Source organism: Lasiosphaeria miniovina, assembly GCF_030549165.1.
Source record: "Lasiosphaeria miniovina strain SMH2392-1A chromosome Unknown B0T26scaffold_5, whole genome shotgun sequence".
In the NCBI taxonomy this organism is placed as follows: Eukaryota; Fungi; Ascomycota; class Sordariomycetes; order Sordariales; family Lasiosphaeriaceae; genus Lasiosphaeria; species Lasiosphaeria miniovina.
Window position 1 is genome coordinate 2,770,966 of NW_026848224.1, and position 19,598 is coordinate 2,790,563.

The 19,598-nt window shown below is 57.0% G+C and overlaps 7 protein-coding genes and 2 non-coding genes across 9 annotated transcripts; 3 read left to right on the plus strand and 6 right to left on the minus strand.

The window, feature by feature from the left end:
• Nucleotides 1-641: 641 nt before the first annotated feature.
• Nucleotides 642-1,934, plus strand: B0T26DRAFT_677574 (uncharacterized protein; the record flags this gene model as incomplete). Its single annotated transcript, XM_060440116.1, has 1 exon — nucleotides 642-1,934. One exon carries the CDS (start codon nucleotides 642-644, stop codon nucleotides 1,932-1,934), a length of 1,293 nt encoding a protein of 430 aa, XP_060294533.1.
• Nucleotides 1,935-2,284: 350 nt separating this feature from the next.
• On the plus strand, nucleotides 2,285-2,383 carry B0T26DRAFT_t162. Its single transcript has one exon. It is a non-coding gene; the product is annotated as a tRNA-Ile (tRNA).
• A 1,998-nt stretch (nucleotides 2,384-4,381) lies between these two features.
• On the plus strand, nucleotides 4,382-6,472 carry B0T26DRAFT_359216 (uncharacterized protein). The gene has a single exon (XM_060434594.1). It carries the CDS (start codon nucleotides 4,609-4,611, stop codon nucleotides 6,397-6,399), a length of 1,791 nt encoding a protein of 596 aa, XP_060294534.1. The 5' UTR covers nucleotides 4,382-4,608; the 3' UTR covers nucleotides 6,400-6,472.
• Nucleotides 6,473-6,843: 371 nt separating this feature from the next.
• B0T26DRAFT_781612 (S-adenosyl-L-methionine-dependent methyltransferase) lies at nucleotides 6,844-7,939 on the minus strand. Its single transcript, XM_060446710.1, has 2 exons — nucleotides 7,172-7,939; nucleotides 6,844-7,101 (listed from the first exon to the last, which is right to left on the minus strand). The coding sequence occupies exons 1-2, from the start codon at nucleotides 7,562-7,564 to the stop codon at nucleotides 6,850-6,852; spliced, it is 645 nt and encodes a 214-aa protein (XP_060294535.1). The 5' UTR covers nucleotides 7,565-7,939; the 3' UTR covers nucleotides 6,844-6,849.
• A 283-nt stretch (nucleotides 7,940-8,222) lies between these two features.
• Nucleotides 8,223-9,661, minus strand: B0T26DRAFT_781622 (uncharacterized protein; the record flags this gene model as incomplete). The annotated part of the gene is made up of 3 exons (XM_060446711.1): nucleotides 8,223-8,724; nucleotides 8,941-9,435; nucleotides 9,655-9,661. The coding sequence occupies 3 exons, from the start codon at nucleotides 9,659-9,661 to the stop codon at nucleotides 8,621-8,623; spliced, it is 606 nt and encodes a 201-aa protein (XP_060294536.1). The 3' UTR covers nucleotides 8,223-8,620.
• Nucleotides 9,662-10,658: 997 nt separating this feature from the next.
• On the minus strand, nucleotides 10,659-10,749 carry B0T26DRAFT_t184. Its single transcript has one exon. It is a non-coding gene; the product is annotated as a tRNA-Pro (tRNA).
• Nucleotides 10,750-13,059: 2,310 nt separating this feature from the next.
• On the minus strand, nucleotides 13,060-14,283 carry B0T26DRAFT_677578 (uncharacterized protein; the record flags this gene model as incomplete). The annotated part of the gene is made up of 1 exon (XM_060440117.1): nucleotides 13,060-14,283. The coding sequence occupies one exon, from the start codon at nucleotides 14,281-14,283 to the stop codon at nucleotides 13,060-13,062; it is 1,224 nt and encodes a 407-aa protein (XP_060294537.1).
• A 1,083-nt stretch (nucleotides 14,284-15,366) lies between these two features.
• On the minus strand, nucleotides 15,367-18,333 carry B0T26DRAFT_677579 (uncharacterized protein; the record flags this gene model as incomplete). The annotated part of the gene is made up of 2 exons (XM_060440118.1): nucleotides 15,367-17,848; nucleotides 17,921-18,333. The coding sequence occupies 2 exons, from the start codon at nucleotides 18,331-18,333 to the stop codon at nucleotides 15,367-15,369; spliced, it is 2,895 nt and encodes a 964-aa protein (XP_060294538.1).
• A 297-nt stretch (nucleotides 18,334-18,630) lies between these two features.
• On the minus strand, nucleotides 18,631-19,471 carry B0T26DRAFT_716790 (uncharacterized protein). Its single transcript, XM_060442290.1, has one exon. The coding sequence runs from the start codon at nucleotides 19,336-19,338 to the stop codon at nucleotides 18,907-18,909; it is 432 nt and encodes a 143-aa protein (XP_060294539.1). The 5' UTR covers nucleotides 19,339-19,471; the 3' UTR covers nucleotides 18,631-18,906.
• Nucleotides 19,472-19,598: the final 127 nt, after the last annotated feature.

Genomic DNA, 19,598 nt, shown 5'->3' on the forward strand with positions numbered 1-19,598 from the left:
CCGCGGTTCATGCACTGTCCCATGGCGCTGGGTTCTCGCCACGTCGGAATCGCGCATCTCCTGTGCGACGGCGGAAGCGCGTCCCCTTTCAGCGGTCGCACAAAAGACTCTCGCCAAGCTGCTTACCTAGGTTGGTAGACGAGCGACCTTTAGTGGAATCGTCTGGATGTCTTGTTTGCACACCTTGGGTTCTGGTGCTTGCTGTCGTCCCTCCACCATTTTGACTTTGGCATTGAGTTGCCGGAATGCAGCTCTGAGACACTGGGCTCGGGAACATGCAAGCACGCAGCAACCTTAATCATCGTCATCCTCGGGCGGTCATGGGTGCAAAGTGTGCGGCCCGCGGAGACTGCAGACTACTGTCTGCCTGCATGACCGCCCGTCAATAATGGCCCACCCCCTCCCAAGGACCGCTTGCTCGCCGTGTCATGGCGGGTTTCTCTCTGTTCGAGTTCCTTTTTTCTTCCCTGCCGGCTTGCTGTCTGGTCGGACACACTACCGTGATTCCAGATTGAGCGTGGAACCTTGCAATCAGCTGCAAGGTAAACCCACTGCCTGGCACTGGGGTCCCGTTCGCTCGCGCCGTGTCATTCAGAGTCGTCAGTTGAAGCTTGCTGCTCCCCGGCTCCGCGGCTCTGATCATGATTGCCGCATCGGGCATCCACAAACTGCCGGACAATGAGGAGCGCGGTGGCCCTCTCAACTACAATGTCGGTGCCAACAACATCCACGGCTGGCCCGTGGCAACACCTCGCCGTACCCGCTACGGCTCGACATCTCGCATCACTGCCCATGCCACGACGCCCGGAATAGCCGCCGCCAGTGCCAGCATCCCCAGGCATCAGCAGCGTCCACCCCGTTCTGCCATTAATAACAGTGCGCAACCGAAAGAGAACAGGACCGCGATAGCGGCAAGCGTATGGCCAGCAGTCCCTGCCACAGCCCCTGGCAGAATCATCAGTACAGGCGCGAGCGCAGTCCCCGACGAAATCCCGGCCTGCGCAGGACGCGCTGCTGTCCGCCATCCTATGTCGGGGCCGCCGCCGCCGCCGCCGCCCGCGCTGCCGCCGACAATGGAGGAGAACGACCCCATGTTCGACTACCCGCCGGAGAACTGGATCGCGTCCATGATCGGGACCGAGGGGCTGGTGTACCGGTTCAGCGACGCGCTGGCGTACAAGAGCCACGTGACGCCGCGCGAGGTGGACCTGATGGAGGCGGCGGGCGGCGACCTGGCCGTGCGCGTGCTGACGCGCGTCGTATGGAAGGGCGCGCGCCCGCACACGGGAACCAAGTCGGCCATCATGGAGCTCGGGCGCCGGTTTAGTTTTCGTGATGATATGTCTGATGGTGCGGACCGCCACGCCTGCGTCGCCGACATGTTCCTGCTGCTGGAGCGGCTGCACTGCGGGGCTAGTGGCGGCAAGGGCCGCGGCCGCGGCATCGTGCACGGCGACATCAAGGAGTCGAGCTTCGTGTGGGGGCGCGACGGCCGCCTGCGGTTCGTCAACTTTGCCAGCGCGCGCTTTGTCGATGAGCCGCCCGACGCGTGGGACCCGGCGCATACGACAGAGGCCTACTTCACGCCCAAGCGCATGGGGTGGCGCGACCAGCAGATCCGGCAGAGCGTCGCCGTCACCGACGACGGCAGCGGCGCGAGCACAAACGGCAGCGGCGGCACGGCGGTGGCCATGATGCCAATGGTCCCGCCGCCGAGAGTCTTCGACGACTACTATGCCCTCGCCGTCACGCTGTGGAGTATGTACACGGGCAAGAAGCCGCGCGGCCGCCAGTTCAACCAGGTCAACATCCGGCGGTCCGACCTGGCCGAGGTCGACGACGAGATGGTGCGCGCATGGATCCGCAAGGTGTTCAAGATGGCTGGGTGCAGGTTCTGGTCGCCGGCGCACCAGGAATACGGCCAGAATGATTAGGTCCCGTCATTGAGGGGTCTTTGGGCGCGCCTGTGCATGTGTAGATTTGTCGATGGCGTGTTGAAGGTGTAATTGAGAATCTTTTTGCTCAGTTGGGTGGGCTTGTTTCCTGTTTCTGAGCTCCTGTTTCTGAGCTTGGCTGTCAGCTTTGTTGTCAGGCTCCTCTGTTTTTACCCCTGAAACGAGACCCCCGCTCTCTGAAAATGTGAACCAAAACTGGGCTCGCCCAACCCACCCACCGTGTCTCTGCCAGCATCTCCACACACCTCCTTGCTCACGTGCAGAACTCTTTGCAACGGGCCAATCTCAAGCGCAACAGGCACGATTTCTTCATCAAAAGCATCCATCCAGCCCGGTTAGCTCAGTTTAGTTAGCAGCGTCGTACTAATACCGCCGAAAGACTGTATCTTGTCATGCGAAGGTCAGCAGTTCAATCCTGTTACTGGGCACGGTTCTATTTTTGCCCGTGGGTCGTGGCCAATGGAGCGTTTCCTTTTTGCTTTCCGAGTAAGACTGCACATGGCCCTTGCAAGGTGAGGCTTATTCCCTGCCGCTGATGAGTGAACTTTACTTGTAGTTTTTTGCGTTCACGGCGTGATTAGGCGCGGTGCAACGCAACAAGCAAGAAGTGAAGTGGAAGAAATTCGACGCGTCGAGCTGGAGTCCGTCTGGTCAGGGGCTGGCGGTATTGTTTAACCGTCTTCACCTCCCTCTCGGCTGCCGTCCGGAGGTATTATTACGCAGACATACGCATATTTCCGCTTGATTTGGAATCGACACGTCAGTGCGCGTTGCTTTGCCCAAAAGAAGAAGCATGCCGATGGAACCTACCACTCATGTCCAGCTGCCCAGCTGCTCTTACGGATGGATACCCGCACGCGAATCTGTCTGGGGCAGCGACAAGGAAGGCATTCGCCAAGACTTCTGGATTGAGCCGCACTGCACACAAAAATAGAAACCTAACCCTTGCCCCTGGAAAGGCAGGCAAGCAATTATTAACCGAATAAAGTCTTTCCAATGGCAGCTTCCAAAGTTCCAACGACACCTCGGTCTGGCCAGCCACGAGGCTCGTCACCCCAGGGGAAGGAGGAAGGACGGGCTGGACTGACGCGACCCTGCTGTACTGTGTTGTCTGCTCACTCCAAGCGCCAAAGCGGCCTCGCCGAGCCAGAAGAGAGAAGCAAACAGAGACGAGCCTGTCAACTTCCAAGGGGATTGTGAAGTTTGGTGATGGCTCCTGTAAGGGCACCTTAGCTGTTGCTATTGTTGTCGACCTTGGCGGTCTCCGCGCTTGGTTGCATGCCCTGTCTTGCGATATCTTTTCGTCTTTTCGTCTTTTCGTCTTGACCGTGTGTCGCGGTAAAAATGAGCGGTCAGATTGGATTCCAAGTTCAAAATCCCTAGGTAGCGCGGTAGTAGCGCGTGCTAATGCGCACGCTGTGGCTGGAGGAGTTTGCGGTGGGCCTGGCAAGCATGCGTGATGCCGGATCACACCTGCTCGTGACTGCTGCGAGGCCGAATTAAAAGTCTTCAAGTCGGCAAACTAGCACAGCTCGCCCTGCATTTTCACCGTGATTGCACGGGGGAGCATGCCTTCTTCTCTCGACGCTTTTGCTCTCTGTGGTGCGGAATATTGTGCGTTTAGCGCCTGCCCTTGGGCACTGCATCCTTCGCTTGTTCACGTTGCAAGCCAAGCGAAAGGCCGGGACACGCTAGCCCAAACCGGATAGCTCTAGGACGGGAGGGGCTAGGCCAGCCGTGACATCCCGTGCCATCACACCTTGCCCGCCAATCGCGGCCTGGAAAACCTCGCTGGGCATGTAGCCATGGGCGCCAATAATCGGCGGACGGGCTGCTGCACATGTGCACCATCTATTTTTAAATGCGCCCAGGAACTGGAAATCCGCGAAACCCCAGGTTGGCCCGTTCGCGAGGCCAGAGACGTCGTGTTTGCTGTTCCATGGAAGCCGTTGGGTCGATAATTTTAACAGCGCCAGGCTTATCAGGTTGAGGGAAAGGAGAACCTCCGCCGGAAGGAGCGGTCGGCGGTGAATCACGCTGCGGATGGCCTCCCGGTGAGGCGTCGAGGTAAGAACGTTGAGGGCCGTCGGGACCGAGACCAGCCTCCACCTCCACAATGGATGTCTGCCCCGCAATCCATACAGCGAGCGAGTGGCGTGGCCAGACCACCGCCAAGGGTTCCCCGAGGTCCCAGCCATTCATTCCCCTGCGCCGCCGCCCAGCGTATGTCAATTGGAAGGGGATCCAATGTCAATTGTCTGTCACCTCACTATCAACGACAAGCCTTGGCTACTCCACAACGCCGAGCACGCAGGACACCGAGCACGCAGCACACACCTCACTTGGCAGTCGGTCTGATGCGTGAGCTGGATACCGTATAAGGTAGGGTACCATCCCGACACCACCGCAGCCGTGCAGGTCCCCTCCCCTGTCGATCACTCTCCCTCTGTCCCTCTCCCTCATCAACAACACAACACCTCGCCATCATGTCTCGCAGTGCACCGTCCTCAACCTAACCGCGGGTTTGACCTTGTTCACATACCTACTACGCCTTGGGTCAGTTGCGACTTGGACGTGTCGAGCTCGCTTCTGCCCGTCTCCAACTCTTACATCCTCCTTCGCTGTCCCTTGCCTTCCATCTTCTCCCCCCAAGATGTGCACCTTTGACTACACGCCCTACGCGGGCTGTGTCGAAGGGCAGCAGCATTTCTACCTCCAGTGGATGAAGTGCAACAGGGCCATCGCCATCCAAAAGTACTGCTCCATCGAGAGGTCCATCGAGATGCAGACCCTCAGGCTGCTGTCCGGCAGCATCATCTGCTGCCCCATCCACAACCCCATATCCGTCGAGCAGCATCAGTTCCAAGTCGTCCACGTCAACGACGAACAAGACGACGAAGACGAGTCGCTGTCTCCTCTTGCTGCCTCGCCCAAGTCATATTCCTCGCAAAGACGCCGGGCCCGCACCCTGACCCGGCCTGAAAGCGCGACCCCGAAGCACGACAGAAGCATGCTTTCCTTTGAAGACGAAGTCCGAGCCGTATCGAGGAGGAGAAAGGCAGCGGCGGCGGCACGCAACGCTTCGCCTGTCGACTCGAGAGGTTCGCGCGAGTCGAGCCCCCGCCCTGCTCGCCCGAGAACCTCGGGTGGCGAGAGGAGAGCCAGAGACCACTCTGCCGGCACCGACTGGTCAGCCATGCCGCGCGGTAGATCTCACAGGCGCGTGAGCTCTGTCGATGTGGCCCAGCCTCCTGCCCGGAGCAAGACTTTCCACGGCAAGCCCCCGCCGTCATTCAGACAAGTCGAAGAGAAGCAAACCCCTGCCAGAGAGGAGCCCCGCAACATGGTGCCGGCTCAGAAGTCACCCCGGCCCGTAAGCGCCGTGGGGCAGCCCATTGGCCCCGGGGCTGGTATCGGACTGCCATCGAGTCCCGATATTCACCGCCGCGCGAGTATGGCGCTCCGGAAACCAGCAGAGCAGGATTCGGCCGCCAGACAGGCGGGTTCGGGTGCCGCCTCGTTGGCTTCTCGTGGTGATAGCTCCCCAGAGGACAACTGGGAGCCTCTTCCACCACGGCCCCTGACCAACCGCGGAAGAAGCACTCCAGACCTCTCTCCGATACAGGGCAGGAATGAGGAGAGGGCTATGAGAAGGATCGAAGAGCATCGCGGCCCCGAGGAGGAAGGCGAGCAGACCGCTGCGGGTAGAGGAAACAACAGGCTACACCGTCGCGAGGGCAGCGACTCCTCGGGCAGGTTGAAGGAGCTCCTAGTTCCGGAGCAACGTCCCAAGCATGTGCGCGACGTAGCCCTGACCATCAAAGTGCCCGGCGGTTCCGAGCAGAGTGCTGATGCTCTTCGGCAAAACCGAAAGTCGATGCGTTTGGATAACCGAGCGGCTGCCTCTCTCCAGAAAACCGAAGACACGGGGCGAAGCAGACGATACGAAGACCAGGTCGAAGAGGGACGGAAATGGGTCGCGGCACGCGAGTACATGCCAATCACGACCATGGGCTCTGTGGTCGGCACCGCTAGCCCACCACAATTCCACAGCCCGCAACAGCAACAGTCCGAGTCCAGCTTGACGAGCCGGGAGTCCAACGACAGCGGCTACCTCAGCGGCGGCAATCAGCGGAAAGGCCCAGGTGGAACCCCCACGTCTCCACTGGCCGCTGGGTTCGAGAGGTCTGCCACGCCCTCGGCGGACGCAAAGTCCATCCGGAGCGTCTTGCAGAAGGCGCAACCTCATCGCCCGCCGCCCCTGGAGCTGTCGGGGCTCCCACCCGTCGCACTCCCCGTCGTCTTGATGCCAGACCAGTCTGCCCAGCCGGTGACTAGCCCTGGAAAGTCGTCTCTGTTGCACCGCATGGGATTAAGGCGCAAGATCAGCGGGCTGCTGTGGGAGAGGAACTCCCCAAACGCAGTCGGCGATGTTCGAAGTTGATCCCCGGCTAGCGGGTTGTCATGCCTTCCTTTGTTACGCACTATACCCCGTTTGGTTTCGTTTCGTTCTGGACTTTGAGCTGGTGCAGCAGCGGCCCAACACCCCTAGAGTATTTCTTTCACTATTGCATATTTCGTTACATTTCTCACCACATTAAACTCGATCTTAAACTACACAAGCGCGTGTCCTTTCGCGCCTTGCATCGTCTTTGAAGTGGTGGATACACGCATACTTGGACAGGGTTTGGGGACATAAAAAGGCATGTTCGTGTTTGGGGTATCTGCAATAGAGGGGAAGACCAGCAATGGGGGTTCAATACGTATCTATTTGTACAATACCACAGACATCGCCAACCTTGACCAATATAATACCCAGATTCCACTGCCCAGATTCCCCATCTCATGCATTTATTGCTGCACGCTGCCCGCTGCCCACCGCCCACTACCCAGCTTACCGTCGACGATTTTTCGGGTCTGGTTTCGTCGCGCTTATGGACGCATATGCCCAATGTTCCTGACCCACGTAGCCTTCTGTCGACGCCGCGGCGTTGGGAAACAGCTTCTGGAGACGGAGAAGCCGGACGACGTGTCGCGTCATGCCGAAGACGGACAGGAACCGCAGCATCGGCTGGATGTTGTCTGAGTAATTCCTGATCTCCACATTCTCGTACCCAGCCGCGTCGAGAATCTTGGTGAAATAGGCCTCGAGTCGATCAAAGGCAAGAACCCCGCCGTCTTGGCCCTTGCTTGGTCTTGGCCTGGCCCGCTGCCACGAGCCGGGGAACCTCGACGACCGTCTTGTTGATCTCGCGCGTGTAGCCGGGCGATACGGCCTGGTCGGCAAAGTCGTGGTGGAACTCGTGCATGACGAGCCGGCCTCCGGGCTCCAGCACGCGCCAGAACTCGGCCATCACCGCCGCCGGGTCCGCCGCGTGCAGCAGCGCCTCGGACGTGTACACGGCCGCGAACGACGCCGCCGGCAGCGTGCCCAGGTGCGCAAAGTCCAGGTGCTCCACCCTCACCGTGCCCTTTCCACCACTGCCACTGTCATGTTCATCGCCGAGCTTCTGCGCCGCGACCGCTCGCTCCACGTTGCGCCGCGCGTTCGCCACGTGCCGCTCCAGCACGTCGAACGCCGTCACGCGCAGCCCCCCGCGCGCCGCCATGAACAGCGCCACGTGCCCGTCGCCGCACCCCGCGTCCAGCACCCGCGCCCCGGGCTAAGCGGACAGCGTGTTGAACAGCTACTCCTCCATCTACCGCTACGCCGCCGCGAACGGCAGCGGCCACCACGTGTCCGACGCGTAGTACCCAAAGTGCCGGTTGCCGCCGAGCAGAAAGTCCCACCCGAACCGGCTCTCTACTGAGGCGTAGTTGGACGCTAGTAGTGCGTGGTCGTCGATGATGGGAGCTGCTGCTGGTGTGGAGTTGGTGGGCTTGGGAGCGGGGGTTGGGGTAGTCATTTTGAGAGTCTAGGTGTGTGTGTTCTTCTGTTGTGGGGATAGAGCAAGTAAGTAGGCTAGGTGGGAAGAGAACTATCTACAAAACAGGTGGGTGTCTAGAGGGGATGGAGAGGCGCCCGGCATCTTGTTATATGCCCGTCAGACAGCTAGCTTGCATAATACAACACAAAAAAGGATGCCCTACTATCGTGGTAAGATAAAGAGGTGCATCCCAACTGGCAACTGGGGATGTTCTGGAAAGGGGCGAAAGGGGCGCCACGAACGCCACGGCGAAGAGCTGATTGTCTGCCCAAGTTCTTTGCCAGCTCCCACCTGGCCGCTTTGGGACATCGAGTCCGCCAAGCCGAGCTCGAGGTCCTGGGTGGTGTTCCCCCCTTTTTACTACTGTTGGGGCCTTTTTTGCGGGCACGACGAACAATAGTAAGCCCCCGGGTTCCCGGTTAGTATTGTTCTCCCGGCTTCAAAGAGGATGGCGTTGGGGACGCCATGGGGACGCCACAAAAAGGTCTTTCACCGAGCCGGTGACGGGGGACAAAGACAAAGGAGCGAAAGGTTGTCTGTTAGACACACACACGCTGGACCAGGTTCTAGACCTGGCCCTGGCATTGGTCAGGGGCAAGTGCTGTGCTTTTCGGAGCGAGGTTTATCCTCTTTTTTATTTATCTTGCGCTTGTGGATGCTGGATGGTTGACGGGTTGTCGTCCTAAAACTCCGCGCCACAAAAGACAACCCCATTTTTCCCGTTTCACAAAACCAACCCTAAACCTGACTCCAGTCCATGTCGAGACGCTTCAGGAACGAGACGAAGGCGCGCCGGGGCACGTGGCCGGAGTGCTGCGCCATCCAGGACGCGGCAAAGGAGCCTTAGTTGCGTCGAGATTCCACAGTTAACCATCAGCAACCTTGGACGATTCACTGGCTAAGAGTTCCAAGTCAAGACGGGCGAGTGGAAAGATGAATGTGTGTTGTGTGGTCTAGACTAAAGAAACAAGAAGAAGCGCACTAGAATCAGGCGGCCCTAGCCCGCTGAAGCCGAGCAGGCGTACGACGATCGGCAGCAGACACGCGAGGATACATACCCAGGGCAGTGAGCTCGAGCACCGCAGCCCAGACAGCAATATCAAGAGGGTATTTCTCAGCGTGGGCGACGAGGTGTTCGAACTCGTGGACGACGGCAGCGATGGAGCGGTGGTAGGCAGCCGCGAACACGGCGTCCCAGCCGGCAACCTGGCGGTAGTAGGCGAGCGAGTACTCGGCGGCCGGCATCAGCCGCTCGACCAGGGCTGCCGTCCAGCCGCCCGCCGTGCCCGCCGCCGCGTCCAGTTGCTGGTCAGCTGCTCGTGCGCCTCCGACGCCCGCGTCTGCCGCAGGATGTTGAGGATGTCCTCGGCCGCCGAGTCGAGGCGGCGTGTTGAGGCGGATGGTTTGGTCGGGCTGTGGGGGGTTGGGAAGATCGCTGCTCAAGGCTGCGTCGCCATGAACAAGGCTTGCAGGAGGCGGCGCTGCTCGCAGACTGCGGCGGGCGGTCCGAACAGGGTCGGCACGGTGAAACCCATGTTGAGCTTCGGGGAAGGCTTGGGGTTTCTTGGTATGTAAAGGTCTCGGGGAAGGTTCTTTTTTCGTTCCTTCCTGTTCACTCTGCTTCGAAAGCGAGCTGACAGGCCCGTCCTCATGCGAAGTGTGGTGTGGTTTCTATACCATGGCGAGGGCTCAGGTTTGTGAGGGAAATATGAGGGGGGCGGTCCCTCTCAGGCGGCGAGGCTCAGGCGGCGAGGCTAAGGTAAGTTCCTTACCGGCCATGTCGAGCCGTGTGACGACTAGTGGCGGTGCATACAAGCACCTAGGACACAAATATCCTAGTTGCTTGGCTGGTTTCCATCAACTCCGCAAGCCACCCCCATCAGATCGGCACTAGTTTCGCGTCATCTCTGCTTCCCCCGGCGGGTCCAGGAAGAAGCAATCCTGACAAGCTAAACTTGTTTCGCTCTTTCTACGCCCGTTTCACCAAAATGTCTTGGAGGCACTTAGAATAAGAGGCTAGGATAATGACCACCCACTCTGATATTTCTACCCAGCTCTCTCTATGCTGCCCCAGTCCCGGCTCGGGGCGCACTCCAATCTTGGCTGGCCTGCATGAGAGGTGCATGTCAGTTGGCGTATGTAGAAAGGATTTGCAGGCTGGTTCGCCAAAGCCGCATACACTTGCAGCTTTGGAAAAAGCACGCCATTGGTTCCGTCTTGCATGATGCGGCGTTCGGTTGATTTTCTAGCGCTTTGTTGGCCGCTGTCCAGAGACGCAAGCACGGCTGGCAGACACTCTGATACGCTCTCCGTCGGTTCCAAGCGGGCATCGACGGGCCGGTCATGTTTTGGCCGACTACGGTTGAGTCTGAGCCAATCCCCGACTTTAGGCCCTCGAGGTCGAGGATCCCGCCATTGCCAACACCCACCCTCCCTCCCAGCACCTGGGCCTCGGTCTCGGGTGTGAGGCGAAGCTCTCGTCTACTGTGCAATTCCGCATGGCCGAGCTGGCTCCTGGGCGCCTGTTTCAAACCGGCTGCTCTTCATTTGGCCCTGTGGTTTCTCTTTAGCAATGGCACCATGTTTAGAGATTAAATATTATCGCTTGCAACGGGATATGCACACGGGGCAGATTTGAGAATTTAAATTGACATTACTGAAGGAAGGAGACTTCCGAAAATGGAGTGTGGGAGAAGAGAAGAAGGCCAAGGAAGTAAAAAATGCAAGTCATTTCCAAATGACTCAACTGGATTGAGTTGCTGGGAACAAATAAATAGGGGCCACCCGGGGATTGAACCCGGGACCTCTCGCATGTTTTGCTCAGGATACAACCCTAAGCGAGAATCATACCACTAGACCAGCGGCCCTTGTTGATTTGTTGAAGAGAGGGTGTCGTAAAGTCACTGATATTTAGCGGCTCCATCCGGGTTTCTGGGGTCGCGTTGCCCTTTTTTCGTGCGTGCGTGTGTGTTTTGATAGAATTTGGGAAAGACTGAGTCAAATTCCGGAGTCGCAGCGGGAGTGGGTGGGGCTAGGAGGGCTCACGTTGGCAGCCGATGCGCTAAGGACCCACTGGTGCGGATGCGGGATTCACCCGCAATTCAAGGGTTGCCCTGGAACCATATCTCGGCGTGACCTGGGAAACTGCAACGTTGTTCGCTACGATGCAAAATTGTAGCTAATTCACAATTCCACCAGACTTTGTTGATCTAGGCCTAGCTAGTAGTCACTAGTCAAGCACTGCGCCGAAGTCAACGTTTCCAACCCTTGCAACCTGCAGATTCTCTCCGGCGGCATCGCCAAATGGCTCCAAGTCATTTCTTAATATCGTTGCCCTTGCCCTTTCCGCTATCACTGTTTTTCTTTTCCTGCTTATTGCTACAGTCGAGGTTAGATTCTCTCGTATGCAGACATTGCAGTGGCACTTTGTTATTTCACCCTCGGGTACTACACATACGAGATGCATGTCACGCACTCGTCGGCTGTTTACCCTGTCGACAGGTCTGTACCGCAGCCGCCAGGGCATTTCCAAACACCGCTCGGCATGATGGTGGCCACTACTGAGACGAGAACCGGATTATAGTATCCGTAGTTGGTCTGGTAAGACTTAGCATTCGTTAAAATCGGTTGGGGAAAGAATACTAAAAGCGCTAGAGATTTTCTCAGCGAACTGTGATATAGAGGTGGCTACCTTTTGGCTTAAATTTAGTCGGTGAGATTGTGTGAATGTAGATGTGAGAGCTCGGCCTTCTTCAAGAAAATCGAGGAGATGGTTTATATATTTTGCGACGGGAAAAGTGCCTTGGAGATGCCGGTGTGTAATGGTCCATTATAGCACGACAAACAAACGCAAGGGTCAGGGCCGTAGTGTCAACCTGATTCCAGCCCAAATATTTCTGTGCTGTCCGGATCTAAGCAACACAGGTGGCAAATTTTCGTGATGTGGTTCAGCGAGTGCCTTGAGTTATCGACTGACCTCAGGTGGCCCCTTTTAAAGGAGCTCTGGAGTCATGGCAACATTGCAATTTCACTATCTCGTCTGCCCTCCCCTCTCTGTTTTTGGTAAACCAGAAACCATGGGACGTGGCCAGCAGTAGTGGTCTTGCAAGTTCCTCATAATTAATTTAGCCCTACTAATGAGGCGTCCGATCTTGCGACTTTAGCTGATCTCGGTTGCATTTCTTCGGGAGTCCTGACATGATGTCTTTTCAACTGTGCTATATATTTGTTTGTCAAACCCGAACAACAGGCAGTATTGTACCCATTTTCCACCACTTCGTATGTTACCTAACTGTGGTTTTGTATTTGTGCCGATTAATATGAGGAGACTCTCGGTCTCTCGTCAGGAAAGTGACGTGTCCGAATTTGAAGAGGACAAGAGCCTGGGCAACCATTATGGGTGGCACCACCATGACCTGGAAATCACATAGTCACCTTATTTAGAATGCGATGTAATAAGATAACCGGAGGTCAGTGTTTCTATTTCTCGGGCCACCTAGGGTAACATTAATATCAGTTGAGCACACATATTTAAGGGAAAAGAAGCCTGTGGAAGGGACAGAACCAAGCCTCTCCTTCTTATGTTGCACATTTAACCGTGTTGGAATGACAAGGACATCCGTGCTAGTCACTATAGTAACTGTTGCGAAAGGGTGGGGTGGTTGTGTTGCTCGTATTCTTCTATGTCTACCAAAAGGACACGAACTACCGGGACACGAAGGCGCTCAGTCAGGGTGCCCCGCGGTCATGTGCTGCGCCACGTGTTTAGGCGGGTGTAGCCCGTGCACTAAACCTGATTGATGGTAATTCCTACAAACCGTCCAAAACTGCACAGTCGCATCGGTCGTTCGATTTCAGACTTTAAGATGGCCACCCACGACAAAATAAAGAAGCTACACGAGCCAGCCTGTTGGTCAATTCTCCCCGATAATTAGAAAGCATCTCGATGCCAAGAACCTGCGCAACAAGCGCAAACCGTCATCCTTTCGGACTGTTTCGGTGCACCAAGACGTCGTCGTGCACGCCCGAGAATTCTGCAATAATACCTCGTGTGCCTAATGATGGGTACAAGCCTAACTGTGGAAGTCGCTCCGACAGTAGAACAAATGAAACCTCAGAGACGCCACTGTATAGAGTGCTGTTTCGTCACTATCTGCAGACGCCAATGATACCGTGTTCTATGCCAGCCACAGAATGTATTGGGAAACCGGATCAGACCACAGCAACGGGCAAGGACTGTCTTGCGGCGCTTGGCTCAGCGCCGAGACCTCCCAGAAAGAGTAGACGTAAGTTCCGGGCCAGGCAACGAGCACAGCCAGCATGGCCTCCATAACCGGCGCCACGATATCGAGGAGCACAACCGGCGACAAAATCGAAACAGCCGCAGCCAAAAGCGGATAGAATAGCCACCACGGCACAAACAGCCTGGGGGACAGCCGTACTCCAGCACCCATGTCCTTCCCAAGCTCTGTAAACGGGGCCACGGCGAGCAAGACACAGAGAGAGACAAAGAACGGAACTGCCGTGACGAGGCAGGTCTGCCAGGAGTCAATGATTAGGAATTCTGCAAGGGTTCCCGCCAGGACTTCGCGATAAACGACCCCAAGAATGATCGCCGACGGCAGCAGATTCCGGGCCGCCCACGTCCAGAAGCGCATGCCAACCGAGAGCTGGAAGGCGGCGAGTTTCTCGTGCGCGCCGCCCCGCCAAAAGAGCGCGAAGCGGTTGAGCCGCGTCGTCGACGCGTCCGGGACCGTCCTGCCGAACGCGCCAAAGCGCAGCGTCTGCCCGACAGCGACCACACCGATGAGCAGGCCCGCGCAGGCCAGCTCAAACGTCTTCTGGTCGATGGTGGCGACGGCGTCCCGCTCGATGCGCCGGCCGTGCAGAAAGATGGTGCCGGAGCACTGCACGAGGAACAGCAGCGCGGCAAGCAGCTTCCCGACGGTCCGCGCGGCCGCCTCGAGAGAATGGCGCCGTCTTGCGCGCCTCGCCGTGTCGTCCGCCGGCAGCGGTTCGTAGTCCGAGCGGTCGTCGCGCTGCTGCTGCTGCTGCTGCTCTGGCCCGACTTTTCCAAACAGCCACTGCAGGCTGGCGGCTGCATCATCCCAGTCTGCCGTGCCGGGCCGGCCGTGCGCCCAGTCGTTGATGACGCGGAAGCTGTAGACGCCAAAGATTCCGAGCAGCGCGATGGCGTATTTGAAGACGAAGCCGAGAGGTGCTAGGTAGAAAAGCAGGACGTTCCAAGACAGCAGCCGGCCCTCTTGCTGCTGGATGGTCTTGAAGAAAAAGGCCAGCGCCGTGAAGCTGACGGCGAAGAAGCTGACGTAGAACTCGGGCGCCGAGCGCCGGTCGTCGAGCGGGCAGAGAGGCGTGGCTGGCGGGATGCTTGGAGATTCCATGGCTGTGGCTATGTGTCGAGGTTGAAGGACGAAACGATATGTACGAGCCCGAGGCATTTTCGTGGCCCAGCCTCTTGGCTTGTGCTTCCGTGGCTTGGCGCTAATCGGCTGCCAGCAATTCGCTGCCTGCTCGCAGCTGGAGATTCGAGGGCTGAGCACTTCTGCAGCTCACCGAGATGAGATGGCTCCCTCCCAGAGCCTAGCGAGAATTTTTTTTCTCAGGCACCTCAGACAAACAATACTAGGGGCGGGAGACTGCGTCAATCATATGGATGCGAGCAGCCACCCGTATTCATCTTTGGGACGTCCCAATCATATAGTCACGATAGTTGCTCATGATGTAGGCTCAGTGCATTTGTGCAACCCCCCCCCCCCCCAAAAAAACGTGGTCCAATACCGAGAAAGAAATTTCAGCAGCAACTTACCGGTTAGAACAAACAAACGGCTCATTAAAGCCCAACCGGGTCCACAGGATCAGGCCCTGGGTTTTCTCCCATCAAACCTTTCACAGAGTATCTTCAATCTTGGGAATTTCTTGTTTCGAGCACACCCCTGATCAGCCAGCCTGGCACAAAAGTCTTCTTCACCCTCGTTGTACGTACGTGTGTTACAGTGAACTCGCAAACAACGACGACCCTGACTAACTCAACAAGGACTTACCTTACCAAAGCTCAGCTTGCACCCATCCCGTCAGCAATGAGCGAAGAAACCACGCCCACCTACAACCACGACATACTCACCCGCCAGCTCCTTGGCGAAGACGTCGAGCTTAGCGAGAACGGCCCGCCCTGCTACAGCTGCGACCATGCGTCGGGCCTCTACACGACCGGTCCCGGCAACCGTAACGGCAACGCCGGGCGCCGGTACTACCGATGCCGCACGTGCCCGTACGCGTTGCGCTGGGTGACATGGGCCGACGCCGAGGGCGTGCACAAGGCGAACCCGAAGTGCGGCTGCAAGGAGCCCAGCAGGGCCGATTATAGAGGTGTCGACGGGTACGGCGGCGGCGGTCCGCGCAACAAGGCGAATAGGTTCTGGACGTGCGCTGCCGGCTTGTCACTAACCCTTGACCAGGTAGGTAGTCTAGTCGTTCCACGATGCTCCCCAATGAGAGAGGACATCTCCAAATCCGCCCAAGTGTTGCTTCTGTTGTTGTCTCTCGATAAGAACAGCCAACTCCTCGGCTGCGTTCTTTTCCAACCGATTGCGGAACATGTGGGCGAGATCTCCGCCAGTCTTGGGATCCTTTATGCTCAGATCTGCGCCGTGTAGAATCATCAGCCTGCACGCCTCAGGAACCGACTCCTCGCAACCGTAAAAGCTCCCGCGCATGAAGTGTTCTATATAGATTTCCCAAACCGTCATCCGCCGCCGAGGACGGCGCGTATCTGTCCCTGGGCGCGTATCTGTCCCTGGCTGGTCGTAAGGAGACGGGGCTGTAATATTTGGCGAGATCCCAGACTCGAGCAGCTGCTTTAGCAAAACTGTATTCAGAGGATCCGGGTTCTGTAAATAGCCTACGAAGCCTTCGTTGCGGATCACGGACGCCATGTGCAGCTGCAATGTTTTCTGCAAGACTGTGGCCTGCGCTTCCTTGTCTCCCACCTCTTCTGCGTTGCGCGCCATCTCCATGATGAAGCGGTTGAGACCGCACCGGATGGCGACTTCGACAACCGACTGTGAATGGAGTGGGGTAACTTCGCCATTCCAGCTATCGATACCTTCGATGGCGTCAGAGAGACGCGCCCTACTTCTTTCGTGCTTGGCGAAAATATACACTGGGACTTTGTCGTCGCCGAACGCGGCTTTGCCGAGTTCTTCCAGGATGATAGATCGGTCATGGTAATCGTTATTGTCAAACTCGCTCTCGAGAGCGTAGTAGATGACGGCCCACACCAGACTGGCGGTGTGTCTCACTATATCATCTCTGAAGGCGAGTGGTGACGCAGGTAGACGAAGTAGGCTTGGAGTCCGAGAGTGGAGGTTGATCTCAGCAACAAATGCCTGGCACAAAGACGCCCTGATGTCAGTGTTGGGCGGGAGCATCTTATCGAGCAAGCCGCCAATCCCATTCGATGATAGGAAGTCGGCCACAGTGCGGTGCAGGAAGCCAGCCCGGTTTGTAAGCGTGAAGGGCTGGCTTCTACTGACATCCCGCGACACGTGTAGCAAGTCCGTACACTGGGCTATCATCTGCATTTTCTTCTGCTGTATTAATGCTTCGATCTTTGCTTCCTCGTCAGGGAGGTTAATGTGCCCGCGAAAATAGTTGGGGTCCATTTCCCCCTGGTCCATGAAGTAGAAGGTCAAAACCGGCAGCGGCATTTGTGCATGAATGAGTGCTCGGAATGTTCTGGCCACCCGCGCCTGGTAAATCGTGTCGATGGCGTTGAGCATCATCTGGAAGTAGGGCTCGAGGTCGGCGGGCAGCTCCGCGACCCTCCGTTGCAGATCTTGAATGGTGTCGAAATTCCTCAGTCCCCGAAGTAGTCCTCGGATGACCAGATAGACCCAGAGAAACACACCTTGTGCTTTGTGCATAATTTCGGACTGCAAAGCACCGGCTTCCAAGGGATTTGATCGCTGCAGATCTCGGTATTGGGCGTTATGTTCTAGATGGTCCTCTATGTAGACGCGGATGTCGTTGGCGGTGAGGTCATGAACATGGAGCTTCCATGGACTCTGGTCAAAAGCTCCGAGGAAATCCACCCACGGCCGGCTGGACGCACAGACTTTGACATCGGCAGACTCGCCCAGCGTCTTGAGAACGCCGATCAGCTCGACATGGTCGCCCTTGTACTCGTCCATTCCATCGATGAAGAGGCAGATCCTGATGGGTATCTCGGGGAGCCTGGCCACAGCTTTGAGGGCATCAACCAGCTCACTTATGCTCCATGTCATAAAGCGGCCTTGCGAGTCGAATCGGCTTTGGCAAACGATCGGGATACTTCTGGGGAGCTTCTCAAATATCTTAAACAGCAGTGTCCTCAGAAGGCCTTCTTGCGTCTTCTGCATGGGCAGGCCGAGGCTCCAAAAGAAGTGGCTGGCGACTAGAAGCTGCTTTTGTCCAGCCCACTGTTGCAAGGCCGCAATAGTGCGAGGGTGGTCGTGCAAGAACTTTACGAATGTGGACTTGCCGCATCCCGCTTTTCCCGCAATCCAGAACAACCCGTCGCTTGGATCTTCGGATTCGCACCAGCGGATGATGCACGAGTCTTGCCCCGGATTATCTGGTTCAAAGGCCCATGAGAAGGTTTCCCGGTGAGCATCAGGTATCTCTGACTCTCTCTGTCGTATTTGATCGAAGTGAAGGCTGTGGAGGACTTGCTGTGATGTTTGCATATCTTTAATTTCCATGACGACCGCTTGTACTTGTTGCATGACTGCTGTGATCTGGAGATTGGCATCATTTCTCGGAGCACTAGTGCTCCCCTGGTCTTGTAGGCGTTTTAGTTGGGCAAGGATATCCTGCGTCTCGTTTAATTTGCCCATAGCCTCGTGCTTCCAGCTGGCATCGACCTGCATGAAGGAGCCAAAGAGCGATTTCATCGCGGTGTGCTGTGCACTATGTTTTCCTTTTTTGTTAGTCACCCTACATAGCATTGGAATCCCAAGTGTATTAGGAGCACAGGCTTACGAGATGTTCTCGGTCAGTAACGAAGTGACCTGGGCCCGAAGGTTGAAGAGTTTGGCCTCCAAGTCCTTGAGCTTGTTTCTCTTCTGGACCGCTCTGACCACAGCTAGGGCTCTTTCGATCTTGGTATCCCGCCGAGGTCGCAGGCCCGTGAGAAGACGATTGAGTTCAGCATTGATATTCTCACACGCTTGCAAGAGTGCGCAAGTGCTCGGGTCTGAGGGAACGTGATGGCTATCCCTAAGGGGTTGGACTTGAGCTTGAAAACTCTGTACGACAGCCTCAGAAGCCCTGTTTTCCGTCAAGACGCCGTCTGCGCTCGCCGAGATGTCGCGATATGTTGAGACGACGTTGATAGCGGCCTGAACAAACTGCATGAGGTTGCTGGCCAGCCCAATACCCGAAAGGGGATCCATGATGAGCCGTGCGATGATGGAACTGATATTTACCGACGGAGAGAGGTAAAAATCAGTCTGGAAAATGCGGGGCGAGCCAGACTTGAACGAACTTGACCCGTCCAGTGGGCAGCTCTTGGGGAGCCTTGGGGAGCCTCTGGCGGTGTCAGTCTGCCCCACGCGACGCTCAGCCTCAATCCTCATGCAACAGCCCCGCCTCTCGTGGGCAGCTCGTCCACGAATCAATTTTGAGCTGTGAAGCAAAGACGGTGTGCTCGCTGCATTCACGTCCTCACTTCCATCTAACCACTCCGTAATGAAATGCTTCATTGACCATCTGGTTTATACAAACAAAGCGGTTCCAACAAAACCAAATAGAACATAAACTTAAAACAATAATAAAGCGCGCTGCCAAACATGGCCCTGAATCAGTTCAACCAGGGTTAATTACTTGTCGGGCCCCACATTTCATTAGGTTTACCCAATCACTGCACGATAGTTCGCACACAGGCCACGAATCGCGGCTCGTTTCTTCACATCGGCACCATCATCTTCCGCGTACAAAATATCTTCCCAGCGGAATCACATCGAACCCTAAATTCCCATTTTCGTGGCGGTCTCACCAAGAATTAAGGGACAGGAAAAGAGAAAACTTGGGTAAAAAAAAAAGGAAGAAAAAAAAGAGAGAATGGAGCAGGCAAAGCAGAAGCCAGTCCTTCTCTTCGCCTGCCACCCACTAACCGGCCACTTCACGCCCGTATGCCGCATCGCCGCCGGGCTGCGCGAGCGCGGATGGGCCGAGATCAGATTCCTAGGCTCGACCTCGTACCGGGCACGGATCGAGGCGGCGGGGCTCGAGTTCATGCCCGTGGAAAGCGGAGCTGACCTCGACGACACGACGCTGTTTCCAAAACAGCTACCCGTCCCAGCAACAACAGACGTTGACTCCAATAACAGCAACACAACAAACGGAGATGCCCTACCCCCGTCCATCATCGACTCGAACCACCAAACCCTCGACGCCATCCCCGCGCAGTGGTCAAGCGTCAAGACCGCGCTCGCAACACTGCACGCGCGCGACCCGGGCCGCGAGGTCGTCGTGCTGTGCGAGGCTTTTTTCTACGGCATGATGCCGCTGCGGCTGGGCGCCGCGCTGCCGGCAGGCGTGCCGCGGCCGCGGAGCATCTGCATCTCGATCACGCCGCCGGCGATCCGCAGCGCGGACCTGCCGCCGTTCGCATCGGTAAAGGTAGGGTTCGATCCGTCGCCGGCCGGGCGCGCGCGCA

What these genes read in the sequence shown, in the direction of transcription:
- B0T26DRAFT_359216 (XM_060434594.1), top strand. Translation starts at nt 4,609, where the DNA reads ATGTGCACCTTTGACTACACGCCCTACGCGGGCTGTGTCGAAGGGCAG.
- B0T26DRAFT_781612 (XM_060446710.1), bottom strand. Translation starts at nt 7,564, where the DNA reads ATGGCGGCGCGCGGGGGGCTGCGCGTGACGGCGTTCGACGTGCTGGAG. An exon ending in TCGTCGAGGTTCCCCGGCTC is followed by an intron (nt 7,102 to 7,171) that starts GTGGCAGCGGGC and finishes GATCGACTCGAG; the next exon opens with GCCTATTTCACCAAGATTCT.
- B0T26DRAFT_716790 (XM_060442290.1), bottom strand. Translation starts at nt 19,338, where the DNA reads ATGGCGTCGAGGGTTTGGTGGTTCGAGTCGATGATGGACGGGGGTAGG.